This window comes from Oncorhynchus clarkii, chromosome 7 (assembly GCF_045791955.1).
Source record: "Oncorhynchus clarkii lewisi isolate Uvic-CL-2024 chromosome 7, UVic_Ocla_1.0, whole genome shotgun sequence".
In the NCBI taxonomy this organism is placed as follows: Eukaryota; Metazoa; Chordata; class Actinopteri; order Salmoniformes; family Salmonidae; genus Oncorhynchus; species Oncorhynchus clarkii.
The window spans coordinates 10,855,794-10,881,196 of NC_092153.1; the positions used below are offsets into that span (position 1 = coordinate 10,855,794).

General features: G+C 42.9%; 1 protein-coding gene across 1 annotated transcript in view; it reads left to right on the top strand.

The window, feature by feature from the left end:
* Positions 1 to 1,920: 1,920 nt before the first annotated feature.
* Positions 1,921 to 25,403, top strand: part of LOC139414081 (interleukin-1 receptor accessory protein-like 1) — a 362,260-nt gene continuing 338,777 nt past the window's right edge. The window contains exons 1-2 of the mRNA XM_071161964.1: positions 1,921 to 2,109; positions 21,936 to 22,037. Of these exons, the coding sequence (XP_071018065.1) occupies positions 21,956 to 22,037 (82 nt within the window). The 5' untranslated portion in view covers positions 1,921 to 2,109; positions 21,936 to 21,955. The remainder of the gene's footprint in view (positions 2,110 to 21,935; positions 22,038 to 25,403) is intronic.

Below are 25,403 nucleotides of genomic sequence, written 5' to 3' on the forward strand. Positions count from 1 at the left end.
TCAAACAAGGCCCATAGGGCTTTGGTCAAACGTGGTGCCCTATATAAGGAATATTGTGCCATTTGGGACACAGCCAGAACCTCTTCTGCTGGGTTCACAGGGAAGTCTGCATTCCCATCAACCTCTTAGTCTGTATGAACATACCTTGAGAACTGGGATGAATACCTCGTCGACCAGACAGGCAGGTGGTTCAACACCAGGGATTGAGATAGCTGATTTAACATGACAGTGTCAATGTATTTCAGGATAAGGCTCAGCTGGAGAGTGGAGGAAAATAACTGAAAATGTTACTTGGGGACACATGTACTCCATCTGTGTTACTTGGGGACACATGAAGTTCCTCTGTGTTTCTTGGGGACACATGCAGTCCCTCGAATTGCAATTTGTACAATATGTTACGAATTGCAATTTGTGCAATACATTACGAATTTGCAGAAGGTATGATATGTTAGGAATTACAATTTGTTTTGGCTAACGTTAGCTAGGGGTGGCTAGGTGCCTAACACTAATGTCAGCTAGGCTATGGGTTAAGCTAAAAGGGTTAGGGGAAGGGTTAGATAACATGCTAACTAGTTGCAGAGTAGCTAAAAGTAGTAAGTAGTTGCAAAGTTGCTATATCGCTAAAATGCTAAAGTTGTCCTTGATGATATTCCAACACGCAACACTTGTGTTTCTAGACATATATGCTAATTTGAGTGTTCCGGATTTAAGTTTACTATGTTATGTCTAGCCTATGAAACCAGTCTGTGGTACGTAAAATGTAAACACTGCGATATTACATGGATTCCATTTAAATGCTACACATAAAACCAGGCTAGTGTATCACCCAGTGAAACCTTATCATTTGATATTGTTCAACTTGTGTTGACATCCCTGTTGTTTTTTTTGTGTGTGAAAAATCATATATCACCATTAGGAGACCATATGCTATTTGTTGACTTTTTGGGGCATGTTCAACTCCAAACACACATGTCTCACCTTTGCCATGGGTTCCCAAACTTTTTCAGTCAGGCCCCCCTTCCAGCATTAGGGAACCCCCCCCCCCCCCCCCCCCCCCCCCCCCCCCCCAGGACCGAGATTGGGAAACCCTGCTCTTCTTTACACAATAATTGACATGACAAGAGGGGTTCTGATGATGCACATCTCACGTATCCCACAGTTTGCAAACCACTGGCCTATGCAAAGGTGGCTCGATAGATAAATGTAGTAATAGTGGACGGTTGGTCTGGGTAGTGTGACTAGAATCTTATCATTTTTTTTCCATTGGGCGGCAGTACGTCTATCTTTAAATTTGAGAACTGCATTGCCTACCGGTCCACATAGTGACTGCGGTCTAGCGAGGGCAGGGGAATGAATCTGGTGTCTGGAAATGCCCCACTAAATGCAAATGAACTGCAAGACAAATAGTATTCAGACCTGTATTTATAGTTTCATATTTGGACTGTATGCACATCTGTTTTCTCCATCCACGGAATTTTTCCCCCGGTGCGTCTGTTGGTGCACGAGGACTCTGCGCGGGCTCTTGGACTTGAAGGACGGATCCATCAAACTCGGATTGTGAGTGTTCGCATAGCGGTACGCTGAAGGAAAACCTAATCGGATGTGGTATTACAGAATACTTGTGAAATATAGCCTACATTATAGATAGCTCTCTGCCGTTCTGCAGCCTGTGAGGACCGCACCAGTTTTTGGGGGTGGGAAATTGTGTGTTTCGCAGCGGAGAGGTCTGGGGGACTATTTATAACCAAGGATCGGCAGTCTGGAATGTTTGATTTTCTCCTTCATTATATGTCAACCTTTTTCTCCTATCATATTAGATTTCCCCACCGCCGCGGGGCTTAATGTTATTTTCAAATTGACCATCTGCACCTTTTTTATTCGGCACTGAAAAAAGCAGATGATATGCATATGTTCTTTGGATTAGACCCCGCTGTGGACAATTTGGCTTTTGCGTGAATGGGATATCTGTGTATTAGGCATATTGTTCAACGACCTTTGTATAAGGAGACGAGGCGTGTTATTAGCATTAGCCTACACCGGCATTGTGATGGTGAGCTTTTATGATCGGAACTGACAGCGGAATAGGATCTTTTTGGAAACTGCTTGTGGGTAAGTTCATATGTTTTGTTATCAGTGCAGCGATGTAAAGTTTCTTGATTAAAACATTTAAATGTACTCAATGCAACACATTGGTTCTATGGTCAGGAGGCTATTCTACCTTCTTACCATAAAAAACATTCAGATTTTTTGTGAAACCTGAATGTTATATGTAGCAATTTAAATGAGCCCCTTCAATAGTACCAGTGCCTTTAGTCCCCCGAGTGCTACACCTCGCAGCAGTTTATGCGCATTGTAAGGAGTTTCGTTTCTACAGCTCGTTACGCATATATGTATGCGTTGGGCGCTAGAGCACTCATTGGGGATGTTTGAAATTGTGTAATGTTCATTGCGCATAGGCTACATTTCGCTGCTTGATAAGCCTACTGTAATTTATTTATTTACGTTATTTATATCTGTTAAAAGTTGTAACTCAGTGAAAATAAATGTGCACTGCAGCAATGACACATTGCTGAAAAATAGAAAGATTTTATGGCAAGAGTGAAACGATCATGTCTCTGATCATAAACGTGTGCGCGTGCATATGTGTGTGTGTGCGTTCGCGTTAGTGCGTGCTTGTGTGTGTCCATGATATATATATATATATATATATATATATATATATATATATATATATATATATATATATATATATATTATTATTATTTTTTTTAAATTTATGAATGCTCATTATATGCAAACCGTTAGCTGTAGTTGTGTTACCTTTAATATATTTTACAAATACGATATTTCAACAGATAGGGAATTTAAGATATAGCCTGTTTAGACTATAACGTAACGGCAAAGTTGTGTGGAGCTGGAAAGATGCGTGTGTGCATCCTCAGCTGCAGATGGTGAACTAAATCCCCAAATCATTGGAAGACGCGCGCGGCATTGATCTGTTCGTTCATGTGAAGTGTGCGAATAGGTCACCAGTGAATTCCACCTTGAAATGAAAGTGACAGACACATAGCTCAGGAAAATTACGATTTGGATCTTGGATTACCCACTAAACCACTAGGTTTTAGCCACTGTGCCGTCAATGCACATGGGCCGGTGAAGGGATCGTGGATGCACCGTTTCACATCCCAGACCCCAAAAAGGTGACAAGTGCGACATAAGCAACATTCAAGTGCTGTTTAACCCGTGGTGCTGAAATGACAGCTCCCAGAGTCGACAGATTGAAGAGAAGAGCATTAACCTGGGGTGTAATCATTAGTCCAAACCGTTGCAAACAGTTTGGACTAAAGCAAGTGTTTCTATTGGATAAATCCAGACTGGTCCCTCCCCGTTTCGTTCCGTTTGCTTCCGTTTGGTTCTGTTTGGTTCCTAGTGAATACACCCCTCCCTGCATGTGTAGGTTACAACACAGGTGTCTGCCTCAAGCAGACATACTGCACCAAAACGGTCAAATTAACTTTGTTTGGCTGGACATGCAATTTTGCTCTAGCTAGCCTATATCGTGTGCAGTCAAGATGTATGCCAAGTGTATATTGAAACCCTATCATCAATCCAGGACCAAGGGAGAGAAATTAAGTTGCTCAAGGCACACAGGACAAAACGATTTTCAATGCATCTCCTGCTGCTTTCACTCAATTCCTTTGGGTTGATTCAAACACAGCAACAATGTTGCAGAAGACATGCTTCTTAACCCGCTGGGCATACACTGGTTGAATGAACGTTGTTTCCAAGTCATTTCAATGAAATTACGTTGAACCAACATGGAATAGACATTTAATTGACATCTGTGCCCAGTGGGAAGGAAGGCCCTGTGGTCAGATATTGAGCTGGCTTGAATGCTTCTCATAGTCATTGATATAGAGATTTGACAATATTGACGCTCTTCAGATTATGATGATTCATCCATTTCAATTCACAATGTGATGGAGATCATGGTCCAGCATTAGTTGCATTTTGTTACATTAACACGCACATCATTCAAATATAATGTGTATTTTTAATACTGTATGTCCAGTAATGACACAATAAGCATCCAAATGTATGATTTGAAGGACCACAAGACAGCACCAGAGATTTCCGGGCTCATTATGACATTGCATGCATGCATTCTGGTTAGCATCTGTATATGTTCAGGGGAGCCATCATAACCACTGATCTCCTCCTTGATTGATACTTTAATTTTCAAGGAGCTGGGACCGAGGCTCCTCCCCCAACCTGCAGTCAAGTGGCAGAGAGAGAGAGTCAAAGGCTTTCAAATGATGGAGTTCATTAATGTTGTGGGAAATAAGAGTGTCTGGCTATGGAACATTGGCTCAGTGCTGAGGAGTGATTGGAACAATTGGTTAGGATTTGTGAGGGAGGCACTGACTGAAGGGGCGCCTTTATCGTTGTTATTAGATTACATTAATAAGACTCTGATGGAAATGAAAGAACACTGGCGTTGAGGGGAGAAGGAATGAGAGAAGGAGAGAGAGAAGGGGGAGAGAGAGGGAGCTAGGGAGGGTGAGAGATGGAGGGATTGAGAGGAGGGATGGAGATGGAGAGAAAGAAAGAATGTGAGAAAAGAGAGAGTAAGGGAGAGAGAGAGAGAGGGAGGGAGAGAGTGATGGAGTGATGGAGAGAGAGAAACCATATAAATTGTCACCATGTCATTGGATTTAGGTTAACAGTTGGGTAAACAAAATCCCTTAAGGCAAATCCAAGCAGTTTTCCAAGTTGTTTCAGTATTTTCTTTGGTTTAAATGACTTGTAAACTATTTAGATAGACACCTGTTTTTGCACAGTGGGTTGTATAAGCCTATAGAATACGCATTGTAAGCCATTAAATACACTATTCACTGTAGGTACAAAATGGGGATGTGGACACCCCTTAACATTTGTGGATTTGTCTTTTTCAGCCACACCCGTTGCTGACAGGTGTATAAAATTGAGCACACAGCCATGCAATCTCAATAGACAAACATTGGCAGTAGAATGGCCTCACTGAAGAGCTGTGACTTTCAACTTGACTTTCAACTTAACTTCCAACAAAACAATTCTTCAAATTTCTGACCTGTTATAGCTGCCCCAGTCAACTGTAAGGGCTGTTATTGTGAAGTGGAAACGTCTATGAGCAACAACGACTCAGCCGCAAAGTGGTTTGCTACACATGCTCACAGAACGGGAGCGTTGTCCTTGGTTGCAACACTCACTACCGAGATCCAAACTGCCTCTGGAAGCAACGTCAGCATAATAACTGTTTGTCGGGAGCTTCATTAAAATGGGTTTCCATGGCCGAGCAAGCCTAAGATCACCAAGCGCAAAACCAAGTGTCGGCTGGAGTGGTGTAAAGCTTGTCGCAATTGGACTCTGGAGCAGTGGAAATGCTTTCTATGGAGTGATGAATCACGCTTCACCATCTGGCAGTTTGACAGACGAATCTGGGTTTGGCAGTTGCCAGGAGAACCCTACCTGCCCCAATGCATAGTTCAAACTGTAAAGTTTGGTGGAGGAGGAATAATGGTCTAGGGCTGTTTTTCATGGTTCGGGCTAGGGCCCTTAGTTTCAGTGAAGGGAAATCTTGCAATGACATTCTAGACTATTCTGTGCTTCCAACATTGTGGCAACAGTTTGGGGAAGGCCCTTTCCTGTTTCAGCATGACAATGCCCCCATGCACAAAGCGAGGTCCATACAGAAATGGTTTATCGAGATCGGTGTGGAAGAACTTAACTGGCCTGCAAAGAGCCCTGATCTCAAGCCCATCGAACACTTTTGGGATGAATTGGAATGCCGACTGTGAGCCAGTCCTAATTATCACCTCACTAATGCTCTTGTGGCTGAGTGGAAGCAAGTCCCCTCAGCAATGTTCCAACATCTAGTGGAAAGCCTTCCCAAAAGAAATATTGAAAGAAATCCAATTCCCTAGATGAGTTTTCAGCCTCTTTTCCGCCCAAGTATTAAAAAAAAATCCTAGATCCACATTAAAGCAATCAGAGGCTATTGATCTGACACTGAGCTATTTATTTTCACTGGCTGCATTCTCTCCTTGTAAAGACATGTTTGATAGATCAGGTAGATTACTAGATGTCCAAGCGTCAGTCACTAAGCCCATAGAACATCTAAGACAAGGCAGCTGTATGAAGCTGAATGAAGCTGCATGAATACCAAGTCACTGTTTCAGCCTGTCTGTACTGTCACATTCATGCTGCTACAAGTCATTAGAAATATATTTCTGAGTAGCCGAGAGGGAACTAAAAGGAACCCTTGGAAATGGAAATCATCTGAACTGACTTTGTTGGAGGGATGTAGTCTTTATAAAAACACTTGCGCTTCAAAATAGGCCCCTCTACAACTGTGGCCCTACAGCTCTCCACTGCTCTTCTCAAAGCCCTCTGTCAGATTATCATTCAGTGGAGGCCAACAGCAAAACACATTTTCTCTCTTATTTCTTCAGGCGATCTCAGATCGAGAGAAAAAATACCATCTCTCTACAGAAATGAAGCTATCCAAGCTTCTATCTATCTGTCAGGTAGGCAGTGTGAGTGTATGGTACACATCCAACCATGGAATCTGCGGCTTGACTTTATTTAGCCTTTGAGTGTTTTGGCAGCCCTATCATAACAGAGACAAGCTAATGTAGCTACATAAAAGTCGTAATGGAATCGTTTTCCAACTGTCTGTTTATATTGTAGCTCAGGAAACATATGGGGAACCTCCCAGAGGAACTGCTAGAAGATGAAAAACTGGTCAATTGTTTCACACACTGAAATAAAGATTGAAGCGATGAAACTGTAGTCCCACTCCCCACAGATTAAATTGCATTCTAAGGTGTAATAAAAAAAATCCTTCCTTCTATCTATTTTTTTGAAAGCTTGAGGCAAGGAAAATAAAAAGCTGATGGTTTGTCAGTGATAGAATGTGCAGTCCAGGAGCTGGCCTGGATGATAGAATTATCATGTTCACCCTTTTTTCCCCAAAGCTGTATCCCTGCAATGTTTGCATGTGATCCTAAAGGAGCCTAGACTGCTTAGAGGATGAATTCGATGTGTTTTAGATATTTGGGAGGTAGATGTGTGAAAGGAGATGGAAAGTGTCACGCAGGTAAAAAGCAAAATGGGCAATTTTTCCTTCAATTTCTCCCTTCTCCATTCGGAGCTCTGCTGGCCCATTCATGAAGACTCCGTAGTGACACAGCGCATTACCACAGAGATAAACCTTCCCTCACAATCTGCCTGCGTTTAAAAATAACAAAGACCTTGGATATGTTGTGCTGCCAGCTGAATGTCTCTCCAATACAGGAAGTAGAAGACAACATGCACCGACTCAGAGCTGTTTATTTCCCAGAATGCTGCTGCTGTGTCAACTGCGAATTCGACTGCGAAGCCGTTCCTTGGCGAGAGCCAGCATTCTCCATGGGCCCTCGACATTTCCCCACCAACCCCAGCAAGAGTGGCCCTCAATAGGCCCTGATTTATTGGCCCACTTTATTAGAAGGGCCTGGGGAGTCGGCTCTCCTTGTCCTCCGATATTAAATCCCGCCTTCCTCACATGGAGTGTTTTTTTCTCACAATGTTTGTCAATGCAGTAAATGTGTGTTGTTCCTGTCATGCTCTCCATGGTGACTAGACCCCTCCCTTCCAATCCTCCGTATCCTATCAGTTTAGTCTTGATTGCTGGTGCTGGCTCCATTTCAGGACAGGGGGCCACTCAGAGATGATACAATCAGAGCAGCAAATAGTAGGCAGAGGGGGTACTGATAGGAAAGAGGGAGCGATGGAGGGAGAGAGAGAGGCAGGGAGAGTGGGAGAGAGAGAGAGAGAGAGAGAGAGGGAGAGAGAGAGAGAGAGAGAGAGAGAGAGAGAGAGGGAGAGTGAGGGATCGAGAGAGCGAGCGAGAACGAGAGAGAGGGAGAGAGAGGAGACATGCCGGTCTGCAAATTCAGGTCTATAGTAACTCCAACACAGTTTTCCCTCCCTACTCCATGGCTCTTTCAGCCGCAACACTTGTCTGGTTCTTCGGGTTGACTTTTCAGCAGACAAATTGACCTTTTTTTGCCTTGGGTTCTTACTGTGTCTTTTCCCTCTGTTTTCTATCTAGCGAGCCATTGAACCGGTTGTTAGGTGGCTGGTCTGCTGGAGTTCTAGTTCCGTGTTCCGCTCCCCCCGGGGCTATACCCTCTGAGACCCTCGTGACGCCCTTGTGGTTCTACAGTGTTTTGGCTTATTAAATGTGAACGTGAGGGCAGTGGTTCAATAACCCTCCAGTTTCAGGCATGCTTATCTTCATCCAGTTGAGGGAATGGGGGAATTGTTACATGTGTGTATGTTGAGTAACAACCCTCCATTTATGTTTACATGTTAATAATGAAGACCAGTGAGTCCACTTTCCAGCCATGCTCAGAGGACGCTGGGATTCTACCATGGGAAGCCTCACAATGTTACAGGATTATGTAATGCATATATATTGGTATCATTCAACAGAAAAGTCATCTGACAATAGAAATTAGCATTAGGAGCTATTGTACTCCTAGGAATGGGACCTATTCTTGTACTGTAGTACTGTAGCCAGCCAATTTTACAATTCACCGCCTCTCGCCCTATCCCTCCTCCCACCACCCTAACACATGCAATCTACTGCAGTCATCAGTGTGCATATCCTTTGGAATAACAGTAGTAGAAGTCTGTTTCACAGTTCACCAGCTGCTGTGTTTCAGTTTCCTCCCCAGCAGATTGAGTTGATCCTACTGATGGATGATGGAGCAGTATACCAGCTCTAGAAGACAGCCTTGCATCAATCATCCTGGCTTCCAGCTACTTCCTCCTTGGCCCTCGTCCCACCTACCTGCCTGCCTGTCAGCCATACCCCCCCCTCTCTCCTTTAATGAGTGGAGTGGAGGGGTGGGTGTCTCCTCCCAACTAGATTGGTCCTCAGTAGGGAACAGTGTCAAGTCCCATTTGAGTGGGATGATTGGATCTGAAGAGGTTTCTCTTGGTGTAGTGTAGTGGATGGAGGGGACTTTGGATGGGGGATAAAACGGAGACAGGTGACTGCTGCTGGATAGGTTGGTCTCTCTCCTTTTCTACAAAAGTTTGCAGAACTCTGGAGAAATGAAGTGCTCTTATACCCTACAATATCTGTCTTTGTACTGTTGACGGATCTCAGTGGAAGGGATCTTATACAATATACTATATTTATTTGTACTGGTGACATAAAGTTATCTTATACAATATGAGAAATAAAGTTATCTTATACAATATCATAGCTTTCTTTATACTGTTGACACAACTCAAGAGAAATTAAGTTTTCTTATACAGTATGATATCTTGAGCTGTTGACAGAACTCAAGATAAATGAAGTTCTCTCATACAGTATAATATCTTTGTGCCGTTGACCGAGCTCAAGAGAAATAAAGTTCTCTCACAGTATAATATCTTGGTACTGTTGACAGATCTCTGGAGAAATGAAGTTATCTTATACAATATAATATCTTTCATGTACTGTTGACAGAACTCTGGAGAAATGAAGTTCTCTTAAACAATATAATATATTTCAATGTACTGTTGACAGAACTCTGGAGAATTGAAGTTCTCTCATACAATATAATATTTTTCTTTATACTTTGCTCATGGACATTTCTATATGAATCAACATACTTGTTTAGTGTGGTGAGCTCTCTTGTAGCAGGTTAAGGTTTATGGAAACTGTGATTTTGGGGTTGTAAACTATGTCTGAACAGCTCTGTCATTTCCATGTCAATGGGTTGAGCTGAGTCTTGCTCAGCAAGGGGAAAGAATGGGCCATAAAGCCTAATGCGTTGCCTGAATAATGCAGGTGTGCAATTTCAATAGTGGGGCAGCATGCGAGCGGTCTGAGCTGTACTGTGTGTTTGGAGGAGAGATTTGAGATGGATGGCTTATCTTTTATTAAACATGCGGTCGGTGTGGAGGGGAGGCTACAGTACTGACAGAAGCTCTGCTCTCCTCTCGCTCCTCCTCTTCTCCTCCTGGGGATGATTTATCCCCTCCTCCCTTCTCTCTCTCTTGTCCTCAACAGCCTCTGTTTTCATCCCCAGAATGGGGCTACAGCCGGGCTCCCCGCTGGACCCCTAAGCCCCCTCCGCCACCACGGCCTATCCAATAAGAAGGCTTCATTAGTTTTATCTTTATTTCCCTGCCGCTCGGCTACGGCTGGGCTGAGCTGGGACACAGAGGGACTTAGCAGGCAGGTCAGGGATCTGAGGGGGATTGAACAGGACTCCTCCTGGTCCTGTTTTCTCAGGTTTTATTGAGCTGAAACGATTGGTAGAGCAGAGCAGAGAAGTAGCAGAGGTTGATTAGGATGGGGGGGGGGGTGAATCTGTAGTGAATTGGATTTCAAATTAGGGCTATGTGGTGCGTGCGCTGTGTTGTTGATGATGTACAGCTATCTTCTGTCACCTCCAAAGTGAATATCGGTACTGACTGAGCACTGCTGCCTTCCTGGATGCTTTTGGAGAGGTGAGTTTGTGGCGGGTAATGCTTGAGATCTAGTATCATTGCCATGCATTTAATCACTGTAGCGTTGAGGTACATTATGAAATTAAAACTTCATCCATGTTGACTTTAAAAGCTTCTTAGCTTGAACCAAGGAAAATTACAACCGCTAAGGGCAATGAATTGCCAATGATTAAGGGTATATAAAACTTTGTTTTAGACTTCGCTGAAACAGCAGAGAGTAAGTCTTGTTAATTTTGGAGTCCACTCCACTGATTGTGTCACACAGGACTTCTCTAGGGGATTCATCTAAATAAGCTGAGGGGCCATTTCTTGGACGCTGTAGCAGGTGGTGTTAGAACAGTGCTCTGCACCTCCTGCTTATTAACCCTGAACCCCAATGGCCGGGAGACTTGAGCCTACTGGCTCACAGTTGCATCACTTTCTCTGGCGTCACAGAAGAATGCAAATGATGCAAATCATTCACCAACTAGAAAACTTTTCCCCTCTCTGCATGATTCAAAAGGAGAGAGAGTGGAAGTGGAAACAAGTATATCATTTTCATTTTTGACACCATGTAGAAGGAAATTGGCTGTGATTTTTAAATAGGTTAACTTGACTCTAATGGAACACGTCGCTCATAGAAGTGGTAGCAAAAAGGTGTTATTTCACCTTTTTCAGGTAAAATACAATACCTTGCACCTCATGAGAAATTTCAATCTCAAGTATTGACCCACCTGTGGTGCCTTCGCTTTCTGTAAGGGTATATAAAACTTTGTTTTAGACTTCGCTGAAACAGCAGAGAGTAAGTCTTGTTCTTGTCAGGTGGAAACGAGGGACTTGTTACAGACATCACTCTCACTGTTATTTCATAAGTGGACAAATCGGGTCAGATTGCTCTGTGTCTTTTCCCCACAAGAGAAAATAGCAAGCTGCCTGTAAATTGTTCTCTCCCCATTCTCTCTGTGATTCACTCAAAATAAAGTCTCCCTCTGTCCTGGCCACGTGACCAGCAGTTCTCATATTGTCAGAATACAGGCCTTCACCTCTGCATCAAGTCTATTTAATTGGACATCCACATCCCTATTATGGAAAGCAGCAATAGTACTCCTTGCCTGGCACACAAAGCGCTCATGGGAAATGAAGTCCTTATTGCCTCATGAAGTGGCCATTTTAGGGTCCACTCCACTGATTGTGTCACACAGGACTTCTCTAGGGGATTCATCTAAATAAGCTGAGGGGCCATTTCTTAGAAGCTGTAGCAGGTGGTGTTAGAACAGTGCTCTGCACCTCCTGCTTATTAACCCTGAACCCCAATGGCCGGGAGACTTGAGCCCACTGGCTCACAGTTGCATCACTTTCTCTGGCGTCACAGAAGAATGCAAATGATGCAAATCATTCACCAACTAGAAAACTTTTCCCCTCTCTGCATGATTCAAAAGGAGAGAGAGTGGAAGTGGAAACAAGTATATCATTTTCATTTTTGACACCATGTAGAAGGAAATTGACTGTGATTTTTAAATAGGTTAACTTGACTCTAATGGAACACGTCGCTCATAGAAGTGGTAGCAAAAAGGTGTTATTTCACCCTTTTCAGGTAAAATACAATACCTTGCACCTCATGAGAAATTTCAATCTCAAGTATTGACCCACCTGTGGTGCCTTCGCTTTCTGCAAAGGATTCAAGTTTTCACAAGGTGTCACACTAGTTACGTGCAGTGGTAGAGAATGACGCCAGCCACAAAGAGGCATTGTACTCTATTTCATGCTGTTTCGTGCTGTTTCCGGTCCACAGTGGAACTGGAAGCCCTGGGACCTACACTATAACAGCATGCACAGCTTTTCAGGTCCACAGTCCAGCTGATTTCACTCCTGGGGTCTGATTTCTACATGGGAACCCAGGTGTGTGCACTGCCCAGCCAATCAGCGATATTCATCAACGCATTTAATAACAGATTCACTACATGGAACAACAAATGTTTTTGAGAACACCGATTTTCAGGATATCTCATGGTCTGACAAACACCACTCTAGCTCTGCCACCTTTCACTGCACCTTTCTCTCTCTCTCTCTCTCTCTCTCTCTCTCTCTCCCTTCCCCTATCTCTCTCGCTCTCTCTCTCTCTCTTCTCCTCTCCTCTCTCTCTTCTCCTCTCTCTCTCTCTCTCTTCTCTCTCTTCCTCTCTCTCTCGCTCTCTCTCTCTTCTCCTCTCTCTCTTTTCTCTCTCTCTCTCTCTCTCTCTCTCTCTCTCTCTCTTCTCTCTCTCTTCTCTCTCTCTCTCCCCCTCCCTCTCTCTCTCTTTCTCTCTCTCTTCCCCTCTCTCTCTATCTCTCTTCTCTCCTGGCATGGCACCTGATATTTCCTCCAATCTTTTCCATATACTCTACTCCTTACTGTGTCAGCAGTATGGTGGTGGATGGGGGGATCAGATCATCTGAAATGGAATAATTTGGGTTGCACAATTCTGGGAACGTTCAATAAATTCTCTGGTTTTCACGAAATCCCAGTTGGAGGATCCCCGGAATCAGGCGGGAATAAGCAGGAAATCTGGTATCCTCCAACCAGGATTTCTAGAAACCAGGGAATTTATTGAACGCTGCAAGAATTATTAATAAATAATAATTCTGTGTGTACAGCCGGGCTTTATGTGTGTGGATGTAGGTGTGTGGATGTAGGTGTGTGGATGTAGGTGTGTGGATGTAGGTGTGGAGGGTATAAGTGATTGCAACTGTTTCTCACAAATAGAAATGTTAATAACTTGCAAAGGCAGCAGGCAGATAAGGTTTTTTCCTCTGCTCCTCCACGGAGAGAGGGGGACGAGGACGAGGAGATGGTGAAAAGAGGAAGGGAGGGAGGAGAGAGGGAGGGGCTGTTGGAATACACATTATTCTGTGCTGGTGCTCCTCTAGTAAGAGCCACTAGTGAGAAAGGGCCCTTCTCTGGCAGAACCTTCAAGACAGTAATTGAATTTGGTTGAATCCAGCGGGGGATAAATACAGGGACTAATAGACAGGGACAAAGAGACAATGAGGTAGGGGGATGCGGAAAAACAACTGGACAACAACTGCAGTCGACAATAGATTCTATGGAGGTTCCTCCTTTTGCAGACCGTGCTAATTCAATGGTTATGGACCATCAGTGACTTGCTTGTTTGTTTACGTCATTGCTGCAGCAGGGGGTAGTCGGCTACACTGCACTACAACAGGGAGCTCATGTCAATTCTCATGCTCCCCTCCCACACTGTGGGCTGTGTAAATAGCTAGCACTTGATTCTCTCCTCTCAGTATTGGGGAAAACACACTCTGAAATAACAAGAGGTTGATATTCACACATTAACCAGGATACACTTGAGATCACTGATTATGAGAACGATGTTTTATACAAACAAGAGTAGCACTTCATTTTACGGCACACATTTTCCCAGCTGTTTACTAAGCAGTGGCATGGTAAATGGTCATTACACAGTAATAACCTAGGAATGACTGTTTACTAAGCAGTGGCGTGGTAAATGGTCATTACACAGTAATAACCTAGGAATGACTGTTTACTAAGCAGTGGCGTGGTAAATGGTCATTACACAGTAATAACCTAGGAATGACTGTTTACTAAGCAGTGGCGTGGTAAATGGTCATTACACAGTAATAACCTAGGAATGACTGTTTACTAAGCATTGGCGTGGTAAATGGTCATTACACAGTAATAACCTAGGAATGACTGTTTACTAAGCAGTGGCGTGGTAAATGGTCATTACACAGTAATAACCTAGGAATGACTGTTTACTAAGCAGTGGCGTGGTAAATGGTCATTACACAGTAATAACCTAGGAATGACTGTTTACTAAGCAGTGGCGTGGTAAATGGTCATTACACAGTAATAACCTAGGAATGACTGTTTTAGCGACCTATTCACAATTAAACAGACCTATCTGTGTATCACGGAACAACTACATATCTGCCTTGCATTTTCAATCCAAACCACTGCTACAGTAGTGAGCTTGCAGTTCTAGGAACATATTATGGTAATATTTTGAATTCTGTCATGTTTAATCCTATAATCCCTTATTTATTCTGTTTTTGATATACTCGGGACTATGATCAGTCTGCTGCAATACCACCTGCAGACGACTTGTTAGCTCATCAGTAACGATGCACTGAGGTAGACAAATAAGTCTCTATTGTTATTCAGGGTTATTATTCAATATCACCCATTTCAAGTACCTCCTATTGCCTTTGAACACCATGTATCTTCGTCTTCTTTAAAAAAATATTTAGTATTTATTTCATGTTTATTTAACTAAGCAAGTCAGTAAGAACAATGACGTTCTACTAAAAGGCAAAATGCCTCCTGCGGGGACGCGGGATGGGATTAAAAATGTAAAATAAAATATAAATATAGGACAAAACACACATCACGACAAGAGAGACACCACACCACTACATACAGAGAGACACCACACCACTACATAAAGAGAGACACCACACCACTACATACAGAGAGACACCACACCACTACATAAAGAGAGACACCACACCACTACATAAAGAGAGACACCACACCACTACATAAAGAGAGACACCACACCACTACATAAAGAGAGACACCACACCACTACATAAAGAGAGACACCACACCACTATATAAAGAGAGACACCACACCACTACATACAGAGAGACACCACACCACTACATAAAGAGAGACACCACACCACTACATAAAGAGAGACACCACACCACTACATAAAGAGAGACACCACACCACTACATAAAGAGAGACACCACACCACTACATACAGAGAGACACCACACCACTACATACAGAGAGACACCACACCACTACATACAGAGAGACACCACACCACTACATACAGAGAGACACCACACCACTACATACAGAGAGACACCACACCACTACATAAAGAGAGACACCACACCACTACATACAGAGAGACACCACACCACTACATACAGAGAGACACCACACCACTACATACAGAGAGACACCACACCACTACATAAAGAGAGACACCACACCACTACATACAGAGAGACACCACACCACTACATACAGAGAGACACCACACCACTATATACAGAGAGACACCACACCACTACATAAAGAGAGACACCACACCACTACATACAGAGAGACACCACACCACTACATACAGAGAGACACCACACCACTACATAAAGAGAGACCTAAGACAACAACACAGTATAGCAGCAACACATGACAACAACATGGTAGCAGCACAACATGGCAGCAGCACAACATGGTAGCAGCACAAAACATGGTACAAACATTATTGGGCGCAGACAACAGCACAAAGGACAAGAAGGTAGAGACAACAATACATCACCCGAAGCAGCCACAACTGTCAGTAAGAGTGTCCATGATTGGGTCTTTGAAATGGCAACATCATTTACATGCCATGCACTGGCGCCCAATCACAGTTATCACAGGAAGCTAGTAAACCTAGGCGATTGTGTCTATTTAATCATTGTGTGCTTTGTTTGTAAGAGAGGGACCACATCGAGAGTATCTTTGGTGGTAATGTTTGTAGCGACACGAGCGAGAACGCTAATTAAAATGATACGATTTGGGTATTGTTTTATCGGTTTAGTGTAGTGAGGGGGTGACTTGTGAAGCGTCGTTAGCCAACTAGCGCCCGGCGCTACAATGGCCCTTTCATAGCGGGGTGGTTTGTGGTGGTGTCGTCATCCTTGGCTGCAGTCTAATCTGGAACTGACACACTAACACGGTCTCCTCAGGCTTATTATGGTTTACCAGGTTCCCCCTCCAGATTCTGTGTTGTGTCTTTGTCGGGTATTAAATGTCAACGTGAAGTTTTTAAACATTGGAAGCTACCACATGTCAATTGAATTGACAGGCATTGAAATGAGGGAGCTTGCCTCGTGAGATTATTGGCAGTCTTTGGGCTGCTTCATTATTGGTTGTTAGATCATACAACCACCCCCCAAAACAGTGGCCTAACACCAGAGGAATTCAGATTAGAATTGATTATGTAAAGGATTAGGGAGCCGGTGAAATTAACATGTTAGTTAGCATGGCAACAAAGCCAGATATATTATTACTCACTACTTTGACACAGCTTCTTTGATGAAGTTCATTTTATATGGGTCCATGATGATAAATTCTTAAAGAGAGGAATAAAAAGAAAACTTTTGGAGAATGGATTTGCATACGGGCATCATTTATTTGAAAGGCTAATTGCAGATGTGTAGGCAGCTGCAGAACATGATATCAAATATTTGTTTCCCCCGTTTTGATCTATGATCCAGATGAGTAAATGATGATTCAATTATTTGCATGTGGCGTAATCTGAAAGCCACATCTCAGTTTTTTTTAGGGTCCTGTGCAGTTGTAAATCAAACAAATACATGTGTGAACACCAAAGGTGAAATAGTCAATCGTGCAAGGGTGGCTTCTACTATCTTGTGTAATCCACCTTCAATATGGTGATTGGATGTAAATTCACCTTCAGAATCTTTTACTCGTGACCTTTTACCTGGTGTGTTCCTTTCGGTACAACTAACTATGTTCTTGATTTGACCCATAGCCTTACAATAGGACTACATACATACAGTGCCTGCGGAAAGTATTCAGACCCCTTGACTTTTTCTACATTTTGTTAAGTTACAACAAACTCAAATTTATTAAATAAATAAAAATCCTCAGCAGTCTACACACAATACCCCATAATGACAAAGCGAAACAGGTTTCTAGACATTTTTGCAAATGTATTAAAAATAAAAAACAGAAATACCTTATTTACGTAAGCATTCAGACCCTTTGCTTTGAGACTCAAAATTGAGCTCAGGTGCATCCTGGTTCCATTGATCAACCTTGAGGTGTTTCTACAACTTGATTGGAGTCCACCTGTGGTAAATTCAATTGATTGGACATGATTTGGAAAGGCACACACCTCTCTATATAAGGTCCCACAGTTGACAGTGCATGTCAGAGCAAAAACTAAGCCATGAGGTCGAAGGAATTATTCGTAGAGCTCCCAGACAAGATTGTGTCTAGGTACAGATCTGGGGAAGGGTACCAAAACATTTCTGCAGCATTTAAGTCCCCCTAGAACACAGTGGCCTCCGTTATTCTTAAATGGAAGAAGTTTGGAACCACCAAGACTCTTCCTAGAGCTGGCCGCCGACCAAACTGAGTAATCGGGGGAGAAGGACCTTGGTCAGGAAGTGACCAAGAACCTGATGGTCACTGTGAGAGAGCTCTAGAGTTTCTCTGTGGAAATGGGAAAACCTTCTAGAAGGACAACCAACTATGCAGCACTCCACCAATCAGGGCTTTATGGTAGACTGGCCAAACAGAAGCCACTCCTCAGTAAAAGGCACATAACAGCCCACTTGGAGAGTGCAAAAAGGCACCTAAAGACTTTCAGACCATGAGAAACAAGATTCTCTGGTCTGATGAAACCAAGATTAAACTCTTTGGCCTGCATGCAAAGCGTTATGTCTGGAGGATGTCAGGTTCAATAGCCTTGTTTGTGCATTGTACAAATCCCTACAACTGGAGTCCGGGGAACAGTCCGGCTAGTCGATTACCTATCAACTAGACTCACTAACAGAAACCTGGCACCATTCCTACGGTGATGCATGGTGGTGGCAGCATCATACTGTGGGGATGTTTTTCAGCGGTAGGGACTGGGATACTATTCCAGATCGAGGCAAAGATGAACAGATCAAAGTACAGAGAGATCCTTGATGAAAACCTGCAACAGAGCGCTCAGGACCTCAGACTGGGGCGACAGTCCAACAGGACAACAATCCTAAGCACACAGCCAAGACAACGCAGGAGTAGTACCCACATAACACCAGTCTCAACAACAACAGTGAAGAGGTGACTCCGGGATGCTGGCCTTCCAGGCAGAGTTGCAAAGAAAAATATATATCTCAAATTGGCCAATAAAAATAAAATATTAAAATTAAAATAACACAGACATTGGACAGAGGAACTCAGCCTAGATGGCCAGCATCCCAGAGTCGCCTCTTCACTGTTGATGTTGAGACTGGTGTTTTGCGGGTACTATTTAATGAAGCTGCCAGTTGAGGACATGTGAGAGGCCTGTCTCAAACTAGACACTCTAATGTACTTGTCCTCTTGCTCAATTGTGCACCGGAGCCTCCCACTCCTCTTTCTATTCTGGTTAGAGCCAGTTTGTTCTGTGAAAGAAATAGTACATATCGTTGTACGAGATCTTCAGTTTCTTGGCAATTTCTCACATGGAATAGCCTTCATTTCTCAGAACAAGAATAGACTGACGAGTTTCAGAAGAAAGTTATTTGTTTCTGGCCATTTTGAGCCTGTAATCGAACCCACAAATGCTGATGCTCCAGATACTCAACTAGTCTAAAGAAGGCCAGTTTTATTGCTTCTTTAATCAGAACAACAGTTTTCAGCTGTGCTAACATAATTGCAAAAGGGTTTTCTAATGATCAATTAGCCTTTTAAAATTATAAACTTGCATTAGCTAACAAAATGTGCCATTGGATCACAGGAGTGATGGTTGCTGATAATGGGCCCCTGTATGCCTAAAAGAATCAGCCATTTCCATCTACAACAGTAATTTACAAAATGAACAGTGCCTACACTGTATTTCTGATCAATTTGATGTTATTTTAATAGACAAGAAAATTGCTTTTCTTTCAAAAACAAGGACATTTCTAAGTGACCCCAAACCTTACAACCTGGAATTAAATGTATTTTTTGGGGGGTTTGTATCATTTGATTTACACAACATGCCTACTACTTTGAAGATGCATATTTTATTTCATTGTGAAACAAACAAGAAATAAGATAAAAAACGGAAAACTTGAGTGTGCATAACTATTCACCCCCCCCAAGTCAATACTTTGTATGGCCACCTTTAGCAGCAATTACAGCTGCAAGTCTCTTGGGGTGTCTCTATAAGCTTGGCACATCTAGACACTGGTATTTTTGCCCATTCTCCAAGGCAAAACTGCTCCAGCTCCTTCAAGTTGGATGGGTTCCGCTGGTGTACAGTAATCTTTAAGTCGTACCACAGATTGTCAATTGGATTGAGGTCTGGGTTTTGACTAAGCCATTCCAACACATTTAAATGTTTCCCTTTAAACCACTCGAGTGTTGCTTTAGCAGTATGCTTAGGGTCATTGTGCTGCTGGAAGGTGAACCTCTGTCCCAGTCTCAAATCTCTCAAAGACTGAAACAGGTTTCCCTCAAGAATTTCCTTTTATTTAGTGCCATCCATCATTCCTTCAATTCTGCAAGTTTCCCAGTCCCTGCCGATGGAAAAACATCCCCACAGCATGATGCTGCCACCAACATGCTTCACTGTGGGCATGGTGTTCTCGGGGTGATGAGAGCTGTTGGGTTTGCGCCAGACATAGCGTTTTCCTTGACGGCCAAAAAGCTCAATTTTAGTCTCATCTGACCAGAGCACTTTCTTCCATATACACGTATTTGGGGAGTCTCCCACATGCCTTTTGCGAACACCAAACGTGTTTGCTTATTTTTTTCTTTAAGCAATGGCTTTTTTTCTGGCCACTCTTCCATAAAGCCCAGCTCTGTGGAGTGTACGGCTTAAAGTGGTTCTATGGACAGATACTCCAATCTCCGCTGTGGAGCTTTGCAGCTCCTTGAAGGGGTATCTTTGGTCTCTTTGTTGCCTCTCTGATTAATGCCCTCCTTTCCTGGTCCGCGAGTTTTGGTGGGCGGCCCTCTCTCTTTAATGGTGCTCCATGGGATGTTCAAAGTTTCTGATCTTTTTTTATAACCCAACCCTGATCTGTTCCTATCCACAACTTTGTCCCTGACCTGTTTGTAGAGCTCCTTGGTCTTCATGGTGCCGCTTGCTTGGTGGTGCCCCTTGCTTAGTGGTGTTGCATACTCTGGGGCCTTTCAGAACAAGTGTATATATACTGAGATCATGTGACAGAACATGTGACACTTAGATTGCACACAGGTGGACTTTATTTAACTAATTATGTGACTTTTGAAGGTAATTGGTCGCACCTGATCTTCTTTAGGGGCTTCATAGCTGTCACGTTCTGACCTTAGTTATTTTGTTATGTCTTTGTTTTAGTATGGTCAGGGTGTGAGTTGGGTGGGTTGTCTATGTTCGTTTTTCTATGATTTACTATTTCTGTGTTTGGCTTGGCATGGTTCTCAATCAGAGGCAGCTGTCAATCATTCTCCCTGATTGAGAACCATATGTAGGTAGCCTGTTTTCTATTGTGTTTCGTGGGTGATTGTTTTCTGTTTTCTGTTGGGGCTCTGCACCAGCCAGAACTGTTTTCGGTTGTCGGTTTATTGTTTTTGTTCAGTGTTCAAGTTCTTTATTAAAAGATATGGACACATACCACGCTGCACCTTGGTCCTCTTCTCCTTCATAGGACGACCGTTACAATAGCAAAGGTGTTGAATTTTGTCCATTACATGAAAACCAAATAAAAATCAATTTAAATTACAGGTTGTAATGCAACAAAATAGGAAGAACACCAAAGGGGATGAATACTTTTGCAAGGCACTGTAAATGTGATATTTCAGGTTTTTTGTATTATTATAATTTAGAACAATTTCTTAAAACCAGTTTTTGCTTTGTCATTACGGGGTATTGTGTGTAGATTGACGAGGGGAAACAACTATTTAATCAATTTTAGAATAAAGCTGTAACCAAACTAAATGTTGATAAAGTCAAGGGGTCTGAATACTTTCCAAAGGCGCTGTAACAAATACTGTACCTCCACTCACCCTTCAGTGGTTCTTGTTATTGATTGTTAGTGTTACAGCCATTCCTACTGGGCACATACTGGTTGAATCAATGTTGTTTCCATGAACCAACGTGGAATAGATGTTAAATTGACATCTGTGCCCAGTGGGCTGTTTCACTGTTTTAGATTTTACTTTTTTTAAATGTATTAATGATTGCAAGCATAAGGGAATGTATGTGGGCTTAAATATTTGTATGTTTGCTGCCGTTTCCTAATAATATGTTTGCCTTAATGTTATACTCTATCATGATTTACTTCTTTATGTTGTATGTCATCCTTAAACCATGAAGCAACATATTCAGGATACACCGTTTCCCTTCCAAATCTAATACATGAGGTGTTCCGTCATGATTGTGGTCTATAGCACACTGTGATTTAGACAAAATGACTGTCTAGGAAGAGTGAGGGAGCTGTTGAAGCCAGTTAAAGGGATCTATTGAGTTCTACATGATGGGATGTACTTTGCTCGCACTTTAGAGGCATAAAAAGAAAAATGACTGTTTAGATTTAGCGTGTGTTTCTTGATTTATGTTTTGTCTACAAAGCACATTATCTTCTCTAAAGGATTTGTTCATTATTCTTACCTTTATGGATAGTCTCTAACCTCTCTCTCCTCTCCTCTAACCCCATAGGACACTTGGCCAGGTGAAAAATGAAAGCTCCCATCACACTCCAGATTCTTCTCTATGCTGCAGTGGTTCGAGGTTTCAAAACAGTGTCCAAGAGAGGCTCAGGTACGTCTCCATTTAACTGTCTGTTAGCTGTCTGTCACTCCAGCCCCGTGGTTGAACCTCTCCAGGTATTGGAATCATGGAGAGACGAGTGTGTGATTGAGTCAACTTAACTGTGGTTGGTTGGAGTTGATGTTGGATGATGAATATTCAAAGGAAGGTCCAAATGGAATCTTCTGATGTCCATCTACTTTTAAGAGTAATGGCTTTTTTCTATGTTACATTTCTATTCCTGTTGATGCACTAATGCTAAGGACATTAAATGCATAAACAGCTAACTTTTGTGGTTCTATTGGCTTTTGGTTCTATTGAGTGCTGTCGGTTCGGGCTCCAATCTGGGCTGCTATTTATTATGAACCATCTTCAGGTTGCCTTGGCATTTGTCAAATAAGCACTGTCTATCCACGCCTGACATTGACAGATGGCATCTCCAGTTCAGAAGAGAATGTCTGTCTCTCATACACACTCATAGTTCCCTCTCTCTCTCGCTCTCTCACTCTGTTTGTCTCTCTCTCTTTCTCTCTCTCTCTCCCTGTCCATCCCTCCATAGTTCTCTCTACATTCCCTGATTTGTGAACTTTAAGCCAACAAGAGAACAAATTAGACTGTGAAATAGACGAGAGTCAGAATATTCACCCTACTGTACAACAAAACTTTTGATCAGCCTGCCACTCTGCTACACTAAGACAGCACCTTCAGCTGCAGAATGGGCTTTAGAAGAAACAGCATTGTGTGTTCTTCTGTAGTGGTCCATGGAACAGTTGGATAATGGATCTGTCTCTCAGCCTTTCCACATGTTTGCGCACAAATGTTGCTTTAACAGCAGTCAACATTCCCTTTGCAATCTCAGAGTCAAGTGCTTTCAACAATGGATGGCATATGCCATTCATACATACTCCTCAAAGAATAGTCACTTCTCAGTTGAGGTCCTTCAGCATCCTGCATTTCACCACAGTTTCAATACAATTACACTGGCTTTGTGTGATATATTGAGAGTCATGGCAAATATAGCAGTATATTGTGAAGTGGTATATGATGAGGACATGGCCATGTGTTCATTCTAGATATCAGTGGTATTACAGTAAGGGATATCATTGATGTTACAGTAAGGGATATCAGTGGTGTTACAGTATGGGATATCAGTGGTGTTACAGTTAGTGGTAGTAAGGGATATCAGTGGTTTTACAGTAAGGGATATCAGTGGTATTACAGTAAGTGGTAGTAAGGGATATCAGTGGTGTTACAGTAAGTGGTAGTAAGGGATATCAGTGGTGTTACAGTAAGTGGTAGTAAGGGATATCAGTGGTGTTACAGTAAGTGGTAGTAAGGGATATCAGTGGTGTTACAGTAAGTGGTAGTAAGGGATATCAGTGGTATTACAGTAAGTGGAATCAGTAAGCGATATCAGTGGTGTTACAGTAAGTGGTAGTAAGGGATATCAGTGGTATTACAGTAAGTGGAATCAGTAAGCGATATCAGTGGTGTTACAGTAAGTGGTAGTAAGGGATATCAGTGGTATTACAGTAAGTGGAATCAGTAAGCGATATCAGTGGTGTTACAGTAAGTGGTAGTAAGGGATATCAGTGGTGTTATAGTAAGTGGTAGTAAGGGATATCAGTGGTATTACAGTAAGTGGAATCAGTAAGCGATATCAGTGGTGTTACAGTAAGGGACAGCAGCGGTAGAAAGGTGTCTCCCGACTACCCCGCTGACGGCCAGATGGCCTCTCTCTCTCTCTCTTGCGCTCTCTCTCTCTCTCTCTCTCTCTCTCTTGCTCTCTCTCTATCTCTCTCTTTCTCTCTCTTTCACCCCATCAGGGAGTCAAAGTCTCTCTTGGAGCCTTTATCAGCTCTAATTTGAACCAGCGGAATGCTATGTGCTGCCATATCCACCGTGTCCCACAGGGACGTATTAAAGGTGGTTCTACCAGGGGAGCGATGTGGGAGGAGAGACATTTCCTGTGACCTAGCATTTCTCTGGCTATTGATGGAATAGAGGGAGGACATCATTCCTTCATTGATAACATGCAGGCAAAGGAGAGACCTTGAGAAATGTATTTGTATAGCGAATATTTATAAACATCTGTACATGTCATTCAAGGATGAATCTGGATGAATCTGTGGGAAAAACAACATATAATGGAAGACATACTGTACAGTGATGGAGATCTTTTAGTAGTAGTTTATTCATTCTCAGAAGGATATTTGCTTATGTTGTGTTTTCAATTGTCCTTTAATGCATATCAGACAACAGGGCCTTTAATACATATCAGACAGCAGGGCCTTTAAAACATATCAGACAGCAGGGCCTTTATTGCATATCTGACAGCAGGGCCTACAGCAGGGCCTTTAATACATATCTGACAGCAGGGCCTACAGCAGGGCCTTTAATGCATATCAGACAGCAGGGCCTTTAATACATATCTGACAGCAGGGCCTTTAATGCATATCAGACAGCAGGGCCTTTAATGCATATCAGACAGCATGGCCTTTAATACATATCTGACAGCAGGGCCTACAGCAGGGCCTTTAATACATATCAGACAGCAGGGCCTTTGACACATATCTGACAGCAGGGCCTTTGATACATATCAGACAGCAGGGCCTTTAATACATATCTGACAGCAGGGCCTTTAATACATATCAGACAGCAGGGCCTTTAATACATATCTGACAGCAGGGCCTACAGCAGGGCCTTTAATACATATCAGACAGCAGGGCCTTTAATGCATATCAGACAACAGGGCCTTTAATACATATCAGACAGCAGGGCCTTTGACACATATCAGACAGCAGGGCCTTTATTGCATATCTGACAGCAGGGCCTACTGCAGGGCCTTTAATACATATCAGACAGCAGGGCCTTTAAAACATATCAGACAGCAGGGCCTTTATTGCATATCTGACAGCAGGGCCTACAGCAGGGCCTTTAATACATATCTGACAGCAGGGCCTACAGCAGGGCCTTTAATACATATCTGACAGCAGGGCCTTTAATGCATATCAGACAGCAGGGCCTTTAATGCATATCAGACAGCATGGCCTTTAATACATATCTGACAGCAGGGCCTACAGCAGGGCCTTTAATACATATCAGACAGCAGGGCCTTTGACACATATCTGACAGCAGGGCCTTTGATACATATCTGACAGCAGGGCCTTTAATACATATCTGACAGCAGGGCCTACAGCAGGGCCTTTAATACATATCAGACAGCAGGGCCTTTGACACATATCTGACAGCAGGGCCTTTAATACATATCTGACAGCAGGGCCTTTAATACATATCTGACAGCAGGGCCTACAGCAGGGCCTTTAATACATATCAGACAGCAGGGCCTTTGACACATATCTGACAGCAGGGCCTTTG